Source organism: Nothobranchius furzeri, chromosome 14 (assembly GCF_043380555.1).
Source record: "Nothobranchius furzeri strain GRZ-AD chromosome 14, NfurGRZ-RIMD1, whole genome shotgun sequence".
Taxonomy (NCBI): domain Eukaryota; kingdom Metazoa; phylum Chordata; class Actinopteri; order Cyprinodontiformes; family Nothobranchiidae; genus Nothobranchius; species Nothobranchius furzeri.
The window spans coordinates 49,965,561-49,985,216 of NC_091754.1; the positions used below are offsets into that span (position 1 = coordinate 49,965,561).

The following is a 19,656-nucleotide window of genomic DNA, read 5'->3' on the forward strand; positions in this document are numbered from 1 at the left end:
GACCACTTGGCGCTGCAGTGCGCCTCTTGGACACTGCGCTGCGCACTCGGCGCTCAAACCTCCCTCCCCCTTCTCCCCTCCCCACCAGCTCTGAGAGCGCACGACAAGAAAAGAGGACGTTCATTCATCCTCCCGCGTGCCAGACACGCCGATGCTCGCCATTCCCTCCCCGACGTCTCCGAGCGGACACCGAGCGACCCGCCCGATCTGAGCCGGAGGTCCGATCATCTCCGCACCGGGGCGGTCCGGTCCGGTCCCTCCAGCCCACTCCTCCTCCTGTCCGAGCAGCAGGCAGCGCTCCGGATGCTGGACGAACGACCGGAGAGTTGTGACCAAGTGTGAGAAGCCGTGTCTCCGGGACAATGATGGAGGGGACGTCCCTGTGTCTCCCTGTTGTTGTCCTACTCCTGCACTGTAAGTAGACGTGTGTCTCTTCAGAGGAGGCTGGAGATGATTTAATCTCTGGGGCTTGGAGCTGATCCTGTTATTTATGGTGGTGTCAGTAGACGGACACACTCAATTAATGTAATGCTCTAAAACCATGAAGCAGTACGGTGGAGCTGAGTGGGGTAGAAACTTGAAACTGTTTTCTTGGACGTTGCCATGAGACCGAAAGTTGGGGAAAGAAAGGAGATGAATTTTTAAAGCCGCCCCTCATTTATCCATCTGTCTGATTGCTTGGGCTAGGTTGGACTCTATGCTTCACCAGCTGCCACCTTCAGAGGGTTCTGGTACCATCAGCCTGATTGTTCTGTTTTAGGGGAAAGGGGAAGTGTGTGTGGAAGGGTGTGTCTTGATTTTAAGGGACCCGAGCATCCCCCTCCTGATATCAGCCTCTCCCACTCACACACATGCTGTCTGCTTGAGACAGCTGTTGCTCCCATACAGCCAGGCTTTGTTCAGGACACACACATCCTGTTTTTCTTCATGCCCCCTCAGCCTTGAAACGTGTGCCATCCACTTTATCTCCTTCGCACAGCCAGACAGCATATTTCCTACGGGTCCACGTCCCTCCCTCCCCTCATTTGTCCCTTGTTAATTTGAATAAGTGCCTTAATTATTACTGCGCCATGCTTTTGACCTCCGCTCAGCCCTGGCAACACCCACCTCCAGTCCTCTGTAACACTCAGTACGGACCACGTAATGAGAATGAAGCGGCGTGCCAAGACTAGAGCGTGCCATCCTGTCTATTTTTGCTCAGGCAAGACGGTCGCTGTCCCTTTGAGCTTAAAGCTGCTGCCATGGCGTTTGGTGGATGTTAACACCGTACGCAAACAGAACAGAAGCATTTTAATTACCATAGTGGCTGGATCTGATGCTATATCGGTCCACCACCAGAGACCTGCGGATCTGCACACACGAATAACTTATCCAGACCTGTATAAACTACTTGGTAAAAAGATTTTTAGGTCTGTATCGGACAAAAGTCGCTCCATCGCAGTTTTTCTTGAACACTGATGAGTCTTGGGTTATTTCTGGCTCAGATGATGCTAATTGGAGCTGAATATTTTACTGTCAGGCATCTCTGACCCAGCCATATGCTGTAGAAACGGAGCAAAGTGGAATGGTTTCCTATTGATGTCTTCTCTTAATCAAGTCCAACTGAAACACCAAGAGAAGAGATCAGTGTTCAGATCTCATCACCAGCACTAGTTTAGTCCAGTGCTCTCTTACCATGGTCCTGGAGGAGCTCTATCCAGGATAGAGGTAGCAGAGCACTGGGCTTGTAGGATAATGGACTGGTGGCTGTGGAATTGGTCCCACAGCTGGTCTAGTTTTCACACCAATGTCAGATTATTTGCATTTGACCTCAATTCTTGTGGTTCTGGTTTCTTATGAGTCCCATCTGAGGCTGTTTCGGTCCTGGGGGGTTTGATTACATTTTGGATCTAAATGGACTGCTTTGGACATGCTTTAACCAATCAAACCCAATGACACACTTATTTTATTGGAACGTAAACCTTACTTTGGCTCATGCATGTGTTTGATTCACGGTTTAAATCGAAGGTGAAGCTTTGAAGCATTAAAAAAACATTCCTGCATACAGACTGTCCTTCCTAATTGGAAGAATTGGCTGCAACCGTAGCTGAAATGTGAAATTAGAGCTTAAGTGCATACTGATTTTCTGTAAGACACCCACAAGCCTGGCAGTTGTTAGACTTATCTTTGTCTGTGTTGAAACCTTAAAGGTGCATCTTGAAAGCTGTCGGATAAATATAGCCGAGAAGAAAGCAGACTTTTATTTTTTGAAAAACAATAGCTCGATGTAGAGATGCTCGATGTTCACACAGTCCTGAAACTATATTAGTGGAGTACTCCTCCGTGTTGACTTCTTAGACAGCAGAGATAAAGTAAACTACATTTGTTGGTCACCAGTGAGCCGAACAGTCCACATCTCTTGCCTCGACGCCTTTGTGGTTAATTGAGGTCATGTGAGCTGACGTTGTGCACGGCAGCAGAATGCACTGTGGAAGCAGTGGGAGTTAAGGCCCATTTGCTCGTTTTTTGATGTGTGTGCACACTTTTACGCCTGTTGTCATCCCTGTTATGTTTCGTTCTCTTCAAAGAGACTCCAATCAAGGTGGCAGCAGGCCTTGGGTCTCACACAGCTACTTCCATTCAGATTCCTACCATCGTAGAAGTCCCACTCCCTCTTTTATTCATGCCCCTGCGGGCCTTTCGTCCCTCTCTCCACCCCCTGCTACTCCTCTCCGCCGCACACTCCTTCACTCCATTTGTATTCTATTCTTAGGAACACTCATCTCTCCTTGATCGTTCATTCTTGTCCCCTTTTAATCTGATTGTAGTCTTCTTCCCCATCTTGTCCATGAGCTGGCGAGGCTCTCCGAATGGCTGTCGAGGTACACGAGATAAAGTTGCGATAATCCTGTTAAATCGCTGCAGGTCAACACACGTCAGAGTGACGGGAGCAGAGAAAGTCTGCAGGAAAGTGTTCACATACTTACAGGAAGCCAACGTTTGACCAAAGAAATTTGGTTCAAACTGTGCAAAGGGATTATTTGGGGGAGTTGTAGAGGGCTTCCTGAATGGCCTCAGTGTGGAGGTGGCTGTTTTCCTTGTAGAAGATAAATGTAGCATGTATGATGATTGCACCATTCTTTACAGAGGAGTGTAGTTTTGTAATTTTACGAAAGCCTATTAGTTTCTGTTGTTGATGGCCTTGAGAAACCCCGTTTACCCATCAAAACAAAAGTTAACGTACACTAGCTTTTTTATTTGTAATAAACCTTCTACTTTAAACAAAGGAAACCTTTAAAGTTCCTTTTGTTAAGTATAATTTCATATGTGTTTTGGTGTGGAACGCTAACAGCCGTGGTGTTGGGTATTAGTGTAATTAGCTGCTCGACTCTACTGGCATAGAAATCTAGACCGACGTGCAAAGCGAAATGATTTTGATTTACATGTCGGTCTAGCCACGCTCCACCGGACAGGTCAGACCAGCCTTGTGTAATGCCAATTACAACGCTCTATTGGTGTGGTGGGCGGGATGATGTGATGGAAAGGGACAACTAAGATGGTGGCGGCTTGATTGAAACAGCCTTGGCATAAACTTTGGACCATTTAGATTTGGCCTTTTCCTTCAGTCAAGAGCAGATAGCGGTACTTAAGTCCTTTATTAAGAAAAAGGATGCATTTGTGTCTTATTTGATCGGGTTTATCGGACTGCCACGTTGACTGACATCTATAGCGGTGAGTATGTCACAGTCACTGTCCAATAGCATACCACAGTTTGAAAGACAACTGCAGATTGCTTCTACGGCATTAAAGAACTATTTTGGTGTTTTAAAGTGTGTTTCTGTGTAAACGAACTGAAGATACCCAAGAAAAGTAATTACTGCCATTTGAAAACAGCTCAAATCACGCCACCAATACAGCTTAAACCTTTAATGTAATGTGTAAATGTTTGTAGAATAACATCTGCTGTGGGTTTTACAGACTGGAGCTGCTTTACGGTAGACTTTCTCTTGGATGCGTTCAGACCCCTAGAACGTAAACTATATCCACTCAAGGATACAAAAATATTTCTAGGTGGAAACACGTTTCAGCATGGCCTTTAAGGAAATGCTTTAAAAAAATAGGAGTTGCTGTAAGCTTGGTTTATGCAGCCATGCTGTTTTATTCCACCCATCCTGCCCTTTGTCTCCGCTTCCCCTGCATTCTTCAACATCACCTTCTCCCTATGCCGATAAAGCCCTCTAACTTTCCAGCTTGTGTTATAACAATGGACTGAGCACAGGAAGCTACAAACAGGAAGCTAAAAGGCTAAATGATTGTGTTTATTTTAAAATTCAGATTCAAAGATCGGATGTTGGGTGGCACTCACGCAGGCACATTTTTGAGTAATACACTTTTTTCTTCTCGGACAGCCTGCATAGTCTTAACTAGCCTGGCAAGCCAGACTAAATAAATAAGAATTTGGTCTAGTTGACTGGGCTATCTTTCAACCTCTTCTTGGTTGAATTGAATCCATCCCAGGATCAATTGGCGCACAGGAAAGGCAGCTTCCTCTTCCTGTTTGGAAGCTCGGTATCGGTGTCTCGCAGATGGCAAGGGGAATGTCCTCCATACGTCAGGCTAATCCAGAGCAGCCGTTGTCCAAACGATGGGTGACTTTGACCCAACCTGGGTTTAAATAAACATACGGCAATCTCCTCCTTGACCCGGCAGGATTAAGTAAGAGGAGGGAGTAATCCCATCTTTTTCCTCCTAGAGGAAAAAGACGCATGCTGATGTGACCTCTGATGTAACTGCTAGGGTCTAAAAACCAGTCCGTAGGAGACGACCATGTTAAGCACCAACGTCCCCTCATAGTTTCCTTCTGTTTCTATTCCCCACCACCCCCCAGGTTCCCCCTCCGTTCCTGTTACCGTGTCGACCACCAAGTCTAAAGTGGAAGTGGAGGAGTTCTCAGGTAAAAACACTTGATTTGATCCACCTTGACAGTAAACCAGACAGCTATAAATAGACCAGGCCATTAACAGTCCCTTGTTACTGTGGAAGAACACCTCACACCGGTCGCACTCACCCCTCTCTCTCTCTCTCATTTAGATGCAGTGCTGTCGTGTTTGTTCCACACGGAGAAAGACCCGTTCCCACGCATCGAGTGGAAGAAAACGGGGAAAGATGTCTCCTTTGTGTTCTTCAACGGACAATTCAGAGGTGAGAAGACGACCTGCCACTCTCTTCTGTCTGGTTGGAAGCGTGAAGGAGAGAAACCAGATGATAATGTGAGATATCTGAGCACGTCTGTGTGTTGATGTGTCATGACATGAAAGCTTAACCTGTCTATTTGTGAATTTAATGGGCGAATAACTGATGAAGTTGCTTTGAAAGGTTTTCCCAAATGGCGTTGACCCAACGTCCCCCGTTTTACCGCTCACATTAGTTAAGTGTGATGTGAATCCTTCCAACATAACTTATGTCCACTGGGTTTTAGGTTTTCCACCGACCCACCCGCTGAATTGTAATGTAAAACCAGTCCCTGTAGTCTCTGGATTTGTGTTTTGGTGGGATTTCCCACACGGACGGCCATCTTTAGGTCTTTATGCAGCTTTTCCGTTAGAATAAAATTGCAACTTTGGCTCTGTTGTCCCCAAACAGTTTATCTTTCAACCATTTATTGGGGTTAAATTATGTCTGCTGCCACCTGTGGAATTTTCTGGTAAGAATGTTTGGGTCATCAATGAGATGCAGACCCAAACCATGATGCTCTCACCACCGTGTTTTATTTTTATTAATGTGGACTAGGGTATTGTTGGTTCCTTTATATTTGTTCCCCATTCCTTATGTTTGGGTTTTCTAGCTCTAGGTCATGAAACAAAAGTCTTCACAAACTACTGGATTCACTAAAAAACCTTCATGCTTCTTCTCCATATAATCTAGACTTTGTGATCATCTTTTAAAAGCTCTGGAATACACACGTCTGTGTCTCTGCTTTAATGTAATGGAGAACATCTTGCTGCTACAGTTTTTGCCTCTTTAGTATTTTCTGCACACAGAAGCTTTAGCCTTCAGCCAGGAAAGACATTTCCCTTTCATGACCCGATATTCCTCTCAGGCTCCTTCGAGGACCGAGCAAGCATCGCCGGAGCGACCGTGACGCTGCACAAGGTGACCCAGGAGGACGCTGGAGAGTACCGCTGTGAGATCAGCGCTTCTCTAGACACCGTCAGCCTGGGAGAGACCAACGTCACGCTCAAAGTCCTAGGTACAAGCCCCAAACACGCCTTAGCTTTACTTTGAAGATTTACTTAAGTTTGGTCACCTTTTCGTTCCTAGTGCCTCCACACACCCCGTTCTGTGAAATCCCCACCTCGGCGGTGACGGGCTCAGGGGTGCAGCTGCGCTGTCGGGACCAACAGAGCGTCCCACCTGCTACTTACTCCTGGTTCAAGGACAGCAGGCGGATCAGCGTGCCCCACCATGCTAATGCAACGTATCTCATCAACTCCCACACGGGAATACTGGTGAGATATTATGCATGCAGATTTTTTAAACGATAGGCGACTGCTGCTGTGTGCGTTAGGAGATATTTTACACTTTCTCCTTCATGCAGAATCAGATGAAATGGAGGTGAGATAAAGGTGGTGAAGTTCTGAGCATTTTCCTCTGCAGGAGTTTAAATCTGTAACCAAAGAGGACTCTGGCCGCTACAGCTGCCTGGCGTCAAACGGGGTGGGATCGCCCAAAATGTGTGAGGGCAAGCACATGACAATAGGTGTGTTTGTTCTCCACCTGTCATCATAATCACTGCTTAGAGCTCCATAATGGCTGAAATGTCCCTTTAAATATTGAAAACACCTTTTATGCTTCATCTTGATGTGATAATGAATCTATTTTGGGAAATATCACTTAGTTTAAAAGCGTCCTTGTATACAATTTATTTTATCTTACCAAGTCACCATTTATGCACCTGATGAATTATACACAATAACAATAGTTATTCTAAATGAAACCAGCAGATCACTTCTCCCTTCTTGTGTCCAGAGGACGTCAACGTGACGGCGGTGGTAGCCGTAGTGATGGTGGTCTGTCTACTCGTCGTGGTCTGCGGCTGCGGCGGGGTCCTTTTGCACCGGAATGGCTTCCTCACCCGTAAGCTTCATCTCCTTTCCACCCACACAAACTGTAAAGGCACTATAATTCTGTCCAAAAGTGACTGACACTCGGTGTGTTTTGTCTGACATGTCTACGACTCATCCATCGTCATCAGGACACAGAGGGAGGTAAGGGCTCGGCGTGATTGATGTGAACAAACGCCAACATGTTACACACTGAGGGGGAGCTGAGTCAGGACCCAGTTATCATCCACACATTACACACGTTTGCTGAATTTAAGCTAACATGTTGCTGAAAGAAAGGAGAGAAGCGAAGGAGAGATGCTCAGAGCTACGTAATTAGGGATTAATTACTCGCTGTTAATCAGCAAGGAGGACAATATTGGCAGCAGAGACGACTGCAGGCAATTAAACTGATTGGACGGGTTAATTTGAAATGGATTATTCAGATATTAAAGGATGAGACTTTTGGTCAGACAGAAAGATGTTCCTGCAGTGCTTTTACACACAATCACCTGAGTGGATGTGGGGACGTTTGGACGCCTGACTGGTCACGGAGACATGGACGTGTGTCCTCATGCGGCCGACTTGACTTTATGTTATTTGATTACTGGCCTGTTACTGCTCCGAGTTTGACGGGGAGCTCTCCTTTGAAGCTGATGTGAAAGCTCTTTTGTCTAGGTTAAAGTCTGATGCTTCTACCACTGATCTAACTGGAGCTGTCAGTGTCAACTCACTATTTATAGAACAGGCTTCTTCACAAAGACTCCCAAGACGGTGTGACATGATTTCTGATGCACTGCTAGAGTGGGAAGATGGCTTAGTCTTTTGGGAGTAAACGGAGAGGCACAAATAGTTTAGGTCCATAAGTGGGCCGAACAGTGTTCCATGAGGAACCCCAGTTTCTTAAAGATAAGATTTAAACCCAAGTTTTGATTTGTTTAACTCTAATGTCCAATAAATTCTCAAAAGTACCTTTTAGGATCATTTTTGTATGTTGTGTTCTGAGACACTAACACTCATGTCTGAAAAGATTTGTAATTTCTAACTCCAGGGCATTGGTTTGCTGCATGTGACTGGCTGCATGATCCCACAACACTGACAGATTACTTCAGTAGATTTGAAACGAGTAATACAAAGTTTTATCATGTGTTAATAGCTTCCTGAACAGACTCAGTTTGGATAAATGAAGATCTGGTGAGCAGCAATTGACCCTTTGCACCTATGTTACCTGATCACATGGGTCCACCATGTCGAACGACAAAAGCATTTGAGAGAGAGCAAGACAATGTTTTTTGGTCATTTTGTGTGATGTTGAGCATGGCTTCAACTAGTTGCCAGTTACCGGAACAAGTAACGCATTTAGGTGGGGAAACAGTGAATTGTGGGAGTATTGAACGGAGTGGAAAAGTCACGACTGAGGCTGTTTTTTTCCAGTTTAGACTGGTTTCTGCAGGTTCAAGCCCAGTTCACTTGTGGGAAGATTAAGCACACCTAGGTGGAGCTTAGAGAGAGAGCAGTACTTACAAAAGTTAAGTGTTAGCTAGCTTACGTTCACGGGTGAATCAATTGTGTCGGAGAGGGGAAACAACAAAAACATGCTGGATACCAAACCTCAGGGAAGGGAGTTGGGGACCAATGCTCTGTCGTTACCAGAAGCTAGAAACTGTCCAGACATGTATTTAATTTATATATTGGTGGCAAGTTGGGGACCTCCATACATTCGCTTGCTGAATCAGTCATCTATAGGACATGTTGACTTTAGCTATGGTACATTTCAAGCTGCCTTTATTTAACAAGGTAAATGCGGTTAACTCTAGGACCCTTTAAGTACGTTGGCACCATTCAATATCCCACATCATTAACACCCGCTCCAGCATGGTGTGCACTTGGAGTGCGATCCTTTGAAAGCCACTTCCCTGACACCCCACCCACCCCCACAGGTCCTTTTGGATCTCCCAGTGCCACGGCGCGGCCCACATCAGCAGCCAAACCCTACACAGAACTGAAGACACGTGAGTGACACGAGGACTAATTTACAGCTGTTAGAGATTAAAACTGATTAGTGGCACAGACTCCAGGAAGTAGTCCCCCCCACATTTCCACATATCAGAAAATTTGAGGCACAACAGTTTTGTGTGGATTAAACTAATGAGATAAAGTGTTAATTACAGAGCTGTTGAACTGCTGCTAATTAGGTTTGTTTGACTCTTGGAGAATACTTGCTCACGCGAGGTTTAGTTAAACCTCCAGCTTGCCAATTGTGTTTGAAGAAAAGCCACCGTAGAGCAATAGTTCCAACCTGGGGTCCATGAGCCCTCAAGGGGTACCAACAAGATTGCAGGGGGGCTGGCTTGTCTTAGGCACATGCAAGGAAGTCCTTGTAGAAAAAGATTGGGAACCACCGCCCTGTAGCATATCCACAGCTGCTGCTTCACAGCTCTTGGACATCGTTACAGGTGGAGGCATGAGCAAGTCCTTAAGTGGATTCAGTCAAAAGACCATCAGGAGGCATTCTGACCCTTTCTAGAGATTGGAAGATTTTGGTGGATCTCAAACAACAGCTGAAGATCCCTCAGCCCAAACATTTAGCCTGAGGCTACTAAGCAAGCTTTGCTGTTGAGCTAACCGTTCCCTGGAAAGATTGCCTGGAAGAAGTCTGAGAGGAACCTCTCCAAGTACGCATGATCGGTTAGCAACTGTCAGCAGGCTGGATGGAGAGCAAGGTGCTTCCTAGTGAAAGTTGGCTGCAGGGGTTTTGTGGCTAGATCGCTGGTTATAGTGCTGACCAACCTTAGCATCAAGGAAGAACAAGAGACGAGCCATCCGCAGTACCATTGTATGTTTAGTAAGTCGTCGCCTTGTCGGTATGGACAGTGTCTGCCTCAGAAACTGACCGTTACAAAGAGAGTCCAGAGCCAATCACATTTGCCTTCTTCACTGATTTTTAAAAGTAGCCAATCTGCATAAAATAAATTCCCGCTGCTCCTGAGACCACAGAGCCAATCGGATTCCTCTCATGCATATGTTTATTGGCTCTAATAGTCAGGAGGAACAACAGGATTGTGTTTACAGGACTGCTAACATGTTAGATATGGAACAAAGACTCGTTTGCCTAGAATAAAATATATTTGGTAAAAAAGAAATGTGGTAATCCTCCCAAAATCTGACTCCTGGACAAAAAGCACCAATTATTCTCTAAAAAAAACCTTTCCTACCCCATTCGGGATTAAACGAGACATTGTTTGCCTTTTATGTTGATGATTCGGCACTACAAATTAAGTCGGCCAATCTGGGTAAATAGTAAATGTAAGGATTTTGCTGTCTGCTGATGATACTGTTTTGATTGAAGATGAATTAAACCTGCAAAAAATGTTGGACATTTACCAAAACTATTGATCAATTGGTTTTTATGTGGTCATAAGTTTGAGTTTAATTTAAATATCACCTCTACTATAAATAATTTATAGTTTTCATGCTTATTGAGATATAATGACAGAGGGACTTAAAATAGAAATAATCCAAGAAAAAGCCTCCAGCCAGTCTGACCATCGTTTTATATGCAGGACAAGAAGTGAGTCAGGCTGCAGCTGTCTGATGTTCTGACCACATCTTTGTCTTTCAGGTCCAATGTCAACTACATCCCACCACCTCAAGAGGTAACGTACTTTCTAATCTGTAATATCCCACACAGCAGCATCTGGCCACAAATTATCAAGAAGCAGCTGCAAATCGAAGATTAGCAGGATTTAATTCCTGTTTTTCTGCCCCTTTAGCCCCAAGATTTCAAACACACACAATCATTCATGCTGTGAGAAGCTGGCCTTCCTTCGATGTACAATGACACACCCCTAAAATGAGGTGCCAACACTGGATTATTTTTTGCCCATCTGGATTCAGATTGAGCTTTTGATCATCAAACGTAAGAAATCTCAGTCTCTTTCCTCCTCTGCTCATTTAGGCTTTTTGAATGCAAGTTACAAGGCTTCTTGTTTTTCTCCACTTTTAAGGGACTATTTCATTTTTATGGTATTTTGCTGCCCCCTGCTGGTCAGATACTACAATTAGTCATTAAGGATGAGCGGATTTAGTTTGTTTTTTACCAAAGGAAGCTAATCAAAGGGAGAATTTGAGAAACCATAGTTTGGTTTTTGAAAACTCAGACTAAAAAGCAGCTTACCTCTATTGTCTCAGGCCCCGGCGTCATTATTACTGGGGTAATGAGATTTTAATCAGCTAATTCCACTGAGACCAGTCCCATTCCATCCTGATGTGCCTGCATGGTCTTGTTTCTTTTTATAAATATACTCCTGTATCTACAGTATACCTTGTGCCTTTTTAATTTCTCATTTATCTCTGGATCACTTTTTTGTAAAAGAACTTGCCTTACTTTTCTGTCTTTATATATTCTTGTGCCACAGTTTATTAAATGAGGTGTGTTGACTGTGTGTGTGTGGCTGAATTGTTCAGAGTTTTATTTGAACTGTGTATCAATAATAAAATAAAAATGTTTTCCAATAAAAAATTGCTTGTGGTCCAAAAATAAAAACTGCGGAGAAGGTTCTGTAAACGACAACATTGTTACTTTATGAGTAATGATGAAAGATGGTATTCATACCAGGAGGACTACTGGCACAAACGGACACTGGGAGTCTAGAAAAATAAATTGTGGACAAATGTGCTCACACACAAATGAGCCAATGCAAGAGCAGCACAGGGTGCCACTGGTCAAGCACAGCAGAGGCAGTGTGATGGTTTGGGGTGCTTCGAGGCCCAACAGCATCACTGCAGCTACCATCCCTCTATGATGTGCACTTGGAAGTGCATGTAAGGCTACAAACCGTAGGAAACAAAACAGCAGAATTGGGACAGAGCATTGCATCAACCTGTGCCTACCCAAGTCACGGTTTGTACTAATTTTCTGCTTATGATTAACCTAGACGGACAGTAGCTGAGGCAAAATTGTTTTGCTCTGTGTGGTGGTCTAGCCACGCTTCATTAGAGCTCAGCAGGTCTACCATTGGCCTGAGCAGTATTGTGTTATGCCAATCACATCGTTCAGTTTGGTGGGCGGGACAGTGTAACAAGGTGGCAAAGGCTCGACCATCGACATATATATATACTGGACAGTTCCTGTCCATAGGCTCGTTAAAGTTTTTAATCCGAAATGGGAGGTGGCCACCACCGCCATTTTGATAATGTCACACGTCAAGTTTTTAATCCGAAATGGGAGGTGGCCACCACCGCCATTTTGATAGTGTCACACGTCTCGTCACGCCCAGACAATTCCATAAAAGGGAAAAGAGGCGGAGCTGAGGGTGGGGCTGTAAGGCTGGGATCAAATGACACCTGTCGAACTGAAGCGATGTCGTTACAAGCTAACCCAAAGCTCTGACACCAGCCCCCAGCGGATGAGGGTGGAACTGCAACTTTTGTCACGTCCTGTTTTGCTTAATATCAGACACGAATTATGGGGGCTTGGGCTCGACTGAAACAACTTTGGCATCAAGTTCAGAAAGAGGTACTGAAGTCCTTTATTTAGAAAAAGAACGTATTTGCAACTTCAATAGTGTATGGCGGACTGCCATCCATAGTGGTGAGTATGTCAAGTTCATTGTCCAATAGAGTGTGAACAGTTTGAAAGACAATTAGTTTCTACCCAAGACTTAACTGCCTATGGGTTGTGACATTTTGTAGACGATAAATTATGCTACATTTCACTTGAAATACATATTTTCGGAAAGGGCACTTGGTTTTGGGTAATAGGGAGTTAACTATTGCGATAGTGTTAATTATTGAGCTGTTGAACTACTACATTTGTTTGACTCTTGAAGGAAACGTGCTCACACAGGTTTAGTTTTCTCCCCATCTTGCTAACAGAGCCCAAGTACTCTCCCGTTCTAGTCCCAGAACTAAAAAATAAAAGCAAGTCAAGGAGGCTGAAAGAGCTATTTTCTAACCCACTTTCCCTTCCGCCCTCAATCGCACAGATTTTGTGCTTCAATTTAAATAAAAAGTAATTGTGTGTTTAGACCACGTCAGTCTTGTACTTTGAGATTTATTAGCTTCTAAAACTTCTTAAGTACAATTACTACAAATCAGACGCTGGCACGTTGCAAATATGACAACACGTTATCTCCTCTCCCCCTAGCATAGCTGCTACATACCACATATGAAGATTTATGGTGGTTCTTTCCTCTTGGACGAAGGATTTGAAGTTCGTTAAACTTGGACGTTTTTCCTCTGCTCTTCTTGGTTCGATTTTCACACAAAACCTAAAATTAAGTTTCCCTCCGTTCAAAAATGAGCACATTCTTGGTATCAAAATGTGTCTAAAATTACCCGACATCATATGTGAAATCCATGGCACATACGAAGCTAACTTAGAAAACAGATTTTTTTTTTTAGCACCATTGACTTGCATTCATTTCTCCGATCTTTCGGAGACTCGTGATCCGGAAGTGGATGAGTGAGACTTAAGCTCCCTGTACCTGAAGGCCGCAATGCTGCAGACTTTGGCGAAGTGCAAATCAAAAATCTAAAAGATGCAGGGCCAAGGTCCACACTAGAGAATTGGGACTCCCTACGAACTTGCGCCTGTGGACGAGAACACGCGTTGCGATGCACAAGGGTGGAAGTGCAATTGTTGACTCTCTCGCTTCAATTTGACCCAGAAAATGTCCTGTTCAGTTGCTCAAGTTCCTGCCAAGTATTTCTATGGAAACCAAGACAGGAGCTATAACGTCATGAGAGCTGATTATAATCTCTGTTTCCGAAACAAAATGCATCTTTAAACAAACAAAATGCCTAACGAAGCGTGTGGATTCCCGTAGAGGGAAACAACTGGGCGACTTTTCATGAATTTTTCAAGTATGGCGACTCTAAGCAGGAATGTCGCATTTTGCCCAGAGCAAAGCAAGATTAAATAAAAACAGCTACAATCACCCGCCTCATCCTGTGAGCTCCGGACCTGAGAGAGCGCGTTTTAAAGCATCGCTACGCACTCGTAAACATTTTAAGCTGAAGATGGAGCCTTTTTGATGCTATTTTGAGTTTGAAACATTTCTCCTCAAGAGGATTAAACGCAACTCCAGACCTTGTCACAATGTGACTAATTCAGAGTGACGGCCAATTTCTATCCAGGTCAGTCAACATCTGGCTCACTGGAATTCTCCATTTTAAATAAATACTGGTTAAAAAAACTAGTTTGGATGTTCTGGGAGGCTGAAAGGATTTATTTTTTGGGATTATTGTTGAATTTGAAAGGTTTGGTGAAAAAAAAAACAAGCTAAATGTCATCTCTGTAGCAATAATAGAAAAAAATAAAATAATTTCACATTTCTATTTTTAAATACTGTCACTAAGTTTTTTTTATTCTTCCTTTGGACTTTGTGAAGAACGCAATGACTAATAGGGCAAAAAATGTGTTTTATAGGTAAAGACTCCTTGAACTTTTATTAAATACAACATCTTGGTGACGAGTAGGAGACAAACGTCTTCACTTGGGACTTTCGTCGAGTTTTGGCTCTGTGGAAAAAGAAAAATAAATTAGGTTGGTTTTCTTTGCCACAGCTGCACAAATAAAATCAGAAACATTGTTGAAAGCTTCCCAAGGTGATTTCAAAGCCCCTCCCCCTCCGTCACCATCCTTTCTATTTATAGAGTGGAACAAAGTCGTGGGTGACGGTGCATCTGCTCAGAGGCACTGCGTAAATATTCATGAGACGGGACGGTAAGCTGTCACAGCTAAACCCGTCGTAATAATCATGTTACAGTGCCGCTGCAGCTATTAGTGCCTTTACTGCCTGAAGCCAAGTGTGTGCAAACTGCTGACTGCATAATATTTACCCTCTGGGGACATAATGAAGCACTTCCCTTAATTAGATTTCTAAATCAAGACGGTGAAGGATCCATATTTCATAAATAACCTTCTCCTGGGTGGCGTACCACGAAGCAGCAGCACCAAAAACTTTAACCAACCAGGACAAAACACTCCTGAATGGAGGTGGAGATAAAGTCACCTGTGAATTTGAAGTCGGGGAACTTGTTCAGGTCTCCTCCGCCGTATAGCCTCTGCAGCTTGACTACTTCCTCAGACACGTTCTTCTGGTAGGCCGGACCCGCGTCCACGATGCCGCCAGCCGTCCTGAGGCACCAAAGGGTAAGGGTGAGGTATGAAGCTAGCAAACTAAAGCCAGTGTCTGTCTGGGCGGGGCTCATGGTGGCGAGCTGGAATGGGGGTGGGGGGATTTTTAGCGATACCGGTGGGGATGCTGATATCTCTTCTAAAATGTCCCCAATAACGACAACATCTCTGAACCGGAATCAGTTTTAAAATCAGATTTTAATCTTTAATTTATTTTTTTGCACCACACCGAATTAAAATTCCATTCCATTCCATTCCATTTATTTGATAAAGCACATTTAAAAACAGCATGTGAGCTGACCAAAGTGCTGTACAGGGGTAAAAACATATAAGGTTAAAAGAATAATATAAAAGAATAAAACAACTAGAGCAAAACACAAAGAACCAACAATGAGAAGTCAATAAAATCAGTAAAAGAACAGTGTAAATAAACCATCGATAAAATAGCTAGATAGTAAAAGCAAGAGAATAAAAGTAAGTCTTTAAGTGAGACTTAAAAACCCCAATGGAGGAGGAGAGTCTGATATGCAGCGGGAGATCATTCCAGAGTTTTGGAGCGCAGACAGAAAAAGCTCGTTCACCACGGGTTTTGCAGCGTTGACGGGGAATCTTTAATAGGTGTAGGTCACCTGAACGGAGAGTCCTGCCTGGCACATAAGGAGTGAGTAACTCGGATATGTAGGGTGGTGCTAAGCCATTCAGTGCCTTAAAAACAAACAATAAAATTTTAAAACGTATACGGTAGTGCACAGGAAGCCAGTGAAGTCTTGCTAAAATGGGAGTGATGTGCTGCCGACGGCCAGTATTGGTCAGAAATCTTGCTGTCGCATTTTGTATCAGCTGAAGGCGAGATAATGCGGCTTTTGAAATGCCAAACAGAATTGCATTGGAGTAGTCCAACCTTGAGGTGATGAAAGCGTGAATGGTTGTCTCGAGGTGGCGCCGATTCAGAATGGGTTTTAGTTTGGAAAGACGTCTCAGCTGATAAAAACATGATTTAACCATTTGATTAACGTGAGGGTACATTTTTAGAGCCACATCCATTTTAATTCCAAGATTAACAATTGTTTGACTAATTTTAAAAGGAAGAGCAGAAAAATCAGGAGCGGAGGAAGACAAGCCATTAGGAGTAAAAACAATAAACTCGGTCTTAAAATCATTCAGGAGCAGAAAATTTGCTGACAGCCAGTCCTTAACCTCACTCAGGCAGTCAAGGAGCGGCTGGATGGAGGTAAAAGCCTTCAATGGAACATAAATCTGGCAGTCGTCCGCATAAAGATGAAAGTTAATGTTAAACTTCCTGAAGATTAGTCCCAGTGGAATAATATAAATGCTAAATAAAAGGGGGCCGAGGATAGACCCCTGTGGAACGCCCCAAGGAAGAGCAGCAGAGGGAGATGAACAGTCGTCCATTCTAACTCTAATAGACCTGTTATCAAATGACCCATTTAACCAAATGTAATCAAACAAACCAATAAACTAACCAAGTGTTAAAAGATGCAAACATCAGCTCTTTTAGAGCGTTCTTTACAGCCGGTGAGGTTGTTTAGGTCAAATTCAGGATGAGCACCGAGCTGCCCGCAGATGTGCCCGACTTTAAAGCAGCCTGATTTATCGTCTATCCCTCGTCACAAAGGGTCTGATTTTGTTTATTTTGAACAATGCAGATCAAACTGGTTCACCGTTAGCTCGTTAGCTCCTCTCACAACTCGTTTCGGCTATTTCAGTCTCCCTCCTTTTTCCCGCTCTTCGAGGGTCACAGAAACTAAACCGAGAGGCATTTGAGACGAGCTCCAACACCTGTGACGACTGATTATTTCAAAAGACATTTTTCACACGGGAGGAACCAGAGAACCCTCGCAAAGATCTGGAGACATTTTGGAAACTCACTTGTGAATCACAGTTCCGTACGACACCAGCTTTAACCACACACCCTGAGAACACTTCACATAGTTCACATTAATGATTACAGGAAACAGATGATGGCTCTAATTAAGAGAACATGCTTAACTGTTAGGGTGAAAGGCTCAAAAACTCGCTCTGCGCTATAATAATATTTAATCAGACTTAATCAAATGTAAATAATTATTAAATATTCCCAGACTCATGTGTGGGTTTAAGGATCTTCAGGGTAAATCTGGCATACGGTTAAAAATGTTTCAGCCTGTTTTATTTAGTTAAATTATATTATAAACCACAGAAACATTAAACCTCCCTACAGACTTTTAACTTTTTATTCTAACTGAAGATGACTCATCTGTGTTACCATGGAGATTTAGCCTCCTTCACGAGAAAAACAAACCAGTCATTTATTCAGCTGAGATCTTAATCTGGCTTCACCCTTCAGAGAGTAGCCTTTACTGCCCGAGTCTTACAAGTCTGAATGTGGTAAAACCTCTCCTAGTCTACGGTGCAGGAGTTTCCGGTTCGGGACTGACTTGCTCTTGTTGCTGTAGTCCCGGATCTTGTCCAGGAACAGTTTCTGGATGGGGTCGAGGTCCTTGGCTTTGTTGAAGACCACGGCGGACATGCCGATGTTCCTGCGCAGTGTCAGGCTCACTGCGGATCGCAGCACAGACGACAGCTGGAATAACCGATGGAGCGCCATCTGAAGGAGCAGAACCATCCGGGTTAGTGTCTGATCTGGTTACCAACTCATCCTGCACAGGTGCCTGTGGCTTCAGCAGCTGGGTCACACTCATAAACACCATATGAAGCTGCTAAGATGACATTTAAAAAAAATCCCACAATCTTAGGAATTTGTTAAATTATACATTAAAGATGCTCTGATTTATACTCGTTCATCACATTTGAGGAATCAGAACATTACGTCACTAATAAAGCAATAACGTTCAATCCATAAAAACCTAAATAAGCTAGCTTTATGTAGGAAGTAAAAATAACTCCCACTTTATTCCATTAACGTTCAATACTTGGGAGCTTCCAGCATTTTAGTGACAACGACTTTGTTTTACAACAATAGATTTTTTTGTTTTATTTTAGTTCTATAACTCTAATAAAGTCTAAAGTTTTCATTTCACAAGGACGTTCTGCTGCTAGCCTACGATAGCGCTAGCACTCACTAGCATCTTCATAGCTAATAACCTAGAAAGCAACTAAACTAAATTATCCTTTTAACTCATAACAAAAACGTGACGATACGTCGGCCACAGCTGCGTTCATATTGTTGATTTTACGGGTTGAATGTGTCGAGCTAAAGGTAAAGCTTTTGTTTCATGCACACGAACACCTGCTAAAGCTAAAATGCTAACGGAGTTTTTAATCCCTAAATTAAAAAAATTCTAGATTATTTTTCCACAACTGGGGATAATAAAGAGAACGTGCGGATTAACGAGAGAGCGACACTGTGGCAAATATGGTCTGGTTAGACTTTTCTCGGCAGTTAGCTCTTAAAGCACTTCTCACCTTGGGATTGACACTCGGAGCTGATTCCAAATGTGGAAGACCGGAGACGCAGTGGATTATGGGGGAAAAAAGACGTCAAAATGCGCATTTGCGTTACGTACTGAACGCCAGCGCGGTTGCCGTGTCGGCCAATCGCCATCTTGGATGGGTCTCGATTCGCCCCTAGTCAATTTAGTTTTACTGAGGAAGATATTTATAAGTAACATTTATAAGAAATATAATAACTACGAAAATACCTAGAATAATTTATGACAAGTTATCATTTTTTCGGACAATCATGATTACATGACGAGACAGACAAGTGACATAAGGTGTGCACTACCGCGCTGCAGAACAAATCAAAGGCAAAGAGCGGTTTATTACAGAGCCATGGTTGCATGGAATGCCATACCGAGATTTTTGTTATTAGAGAATAAGAGAAGATGTTTACAAAATAAGTTAAAGCTTTTTGTTGTTTACACAACAGTAAATTTTGCACAATGAATTGTAAATGTGACTGATATGACAGCTTCTATAGTTTTTGTTTGTTATGGAAGTGATGTGATATGATTTCAGATTCTTAGATACAGTGGCGGTTCTACATGAAGTTTCTCCCCGGGCGAGGCCCCCTTTGAGCCCCCCCCCCCCCCCCCCATATGCATACACATACGTACATACATACATATACATACGTACATACATACATATATGCAAACACATACGTACACACATACATACATACATACATACATACATGCATGTATATATATATATATACATACATACATACATGTATATATGTATACATACATACATACATACATACATGTACGTACGTACGTACGTACTTTTCCGGAACTGCGCTGTTCTGGGTGGCTGCATGTTGGAGTAGCTCTGTTGACTATATGTAAGTTTAGCCTTTTCATGGGCATTTTTACTTTTAGTTTCTCAAGAAAAACTGTATTTTTTGGGACATTTTACTTTTCTGTTTATGGTGCTGTGAAGCTTGGAGGATTTTTACAGCTA

General features: G+C 43.3%; 2 protein-coding genes across 4 annotated transcripts; one reads left to right on the forward strand and one right to left on the reverse strand.

Annotated features, from left to right (window-relative positions):
* The first annotated feature begins 105 nt into the window (after nucleotides 1-105).
* jam2a (junctional adhesion molecule 2a) lies at nucleotides 106-11,527 on the forward strand. 3 transcript variants are annotated; one of them, XM_015952612.3, is made up of 11 exons: nucleotides 106-414; nucleotides 4,868-4,933; nucleotides 5,071-5,181; nucleotides 6,080-6,229; nucleotides 6,301-6,488; nucleotides 6,637-6,739; nucleotides 7,009-7,116; nucleotides 7,235-7,247; nucleotides 9,023-9,094; nucleotides 10,705-10,738; nucleotides 10,856-11,121. In XM_015952612.3, exons 1-11 carry the CDS (start codon nucleotides 363-365, stop codon nucleotides 10,892-10,894), a joined length of 936 nt encoding a protein of 311 aa, XP_015808098.1. In that variant the 5' UTR covers nucleotides 106-362; the 3' UTR covers nucleotides 10,895-11,121. The 3 variants fall into 3 exon arrangements, with proteins under 3 accessions (XP_015808098.1, XP_015808099.1, XP_070400285.1); XM_015952613.3 differs by lacking the exon at nucleotides 9,023-9,094 and having other exon boundaries at nucleotides 10,856-11,527; XM_070544184.1 differs by lacking the exons at nucleotides 7,235-7,247; nucleotides 9,023-9,094 and having other exon boundaries at nucleotides 10,856-11,527.
* A 2,975-nt stretch (nucleotides 11,528-14,502) lies between these two features.
* Nucleotides 14,503-18,735, reverse strand: atp5pf (ATP synthase peripheral stalk subunit F6). Its single transcript, XM_015952598.3, has 4 exons — nucleotides 18,652-18,735; nucleotides 17,664-17,833; nucleotides 15,101-15,225; nucleotides 14,503-14,606 (listed from the first exon to the last, which is right to left on the reverse strand). The coding sequence occupies exons 2-4, from the start codon at nucleotides 17,831-17,833 to the stop codon at nucleotides 14,578-14,580; spliced, it is 324 nt and encodes a 107-aa protein (XP_015808084.1). The 5' UTR covers nucleotides 18,652-18,735; the 3' UTR covers nucleotides 14,503-14,577.
* Between the last annotated feature and the right edge of the window lie 921 nt (nucleotides 18,736-19,656).

Excerpts from the sequence above, each read along its gene's own strand:
- atp5pf (XM_015952598.3), bottom strand. The coding sequence starts at position 17,833 with ATGGCGCTCCATCGGTTATTCCAGCTGTCGTCTGTGCTGCGATCCGCA. Across the intron at positions 15,226-17,663 it reads GACTACAGCAACAAGAGCAA|GACGGCTGGCGGCATCGTGG; the intron begins GTCAGTCCCGAA and ends TTGGTGCCTCAG. Across the intron at positions 14,607-15,100 it reads CCCCGACTTCAAATTCACAG|AGCCAAAACTCGACGAAAGT; the intron begins GTGACTTTATCT and ends CTTTTTCCACAG.
- jam2a (XM_015952612.3), top strand. The coding sequence starts at position 363 with ATGATGGAGGGGACGTCCCTGTGTCTCCCTGTTGTTGTCCTACTCCTG. Across the intron at positions 6,489-6,636 it reads ACTCCCACACGGGAATACTG|GAGTTTAAATCTGTAACCAA; the intron begins GTGAGATATTAT and ends TTTCCTCTGCAG. Across the intron at positions 6,740-7,008 it reads GGGCAAGCACATGACAATAG|AGGACGTCAACGTGACGGCG; the intron begins GTGTGTTTGTTC and ends TCTTGTGTCCAG.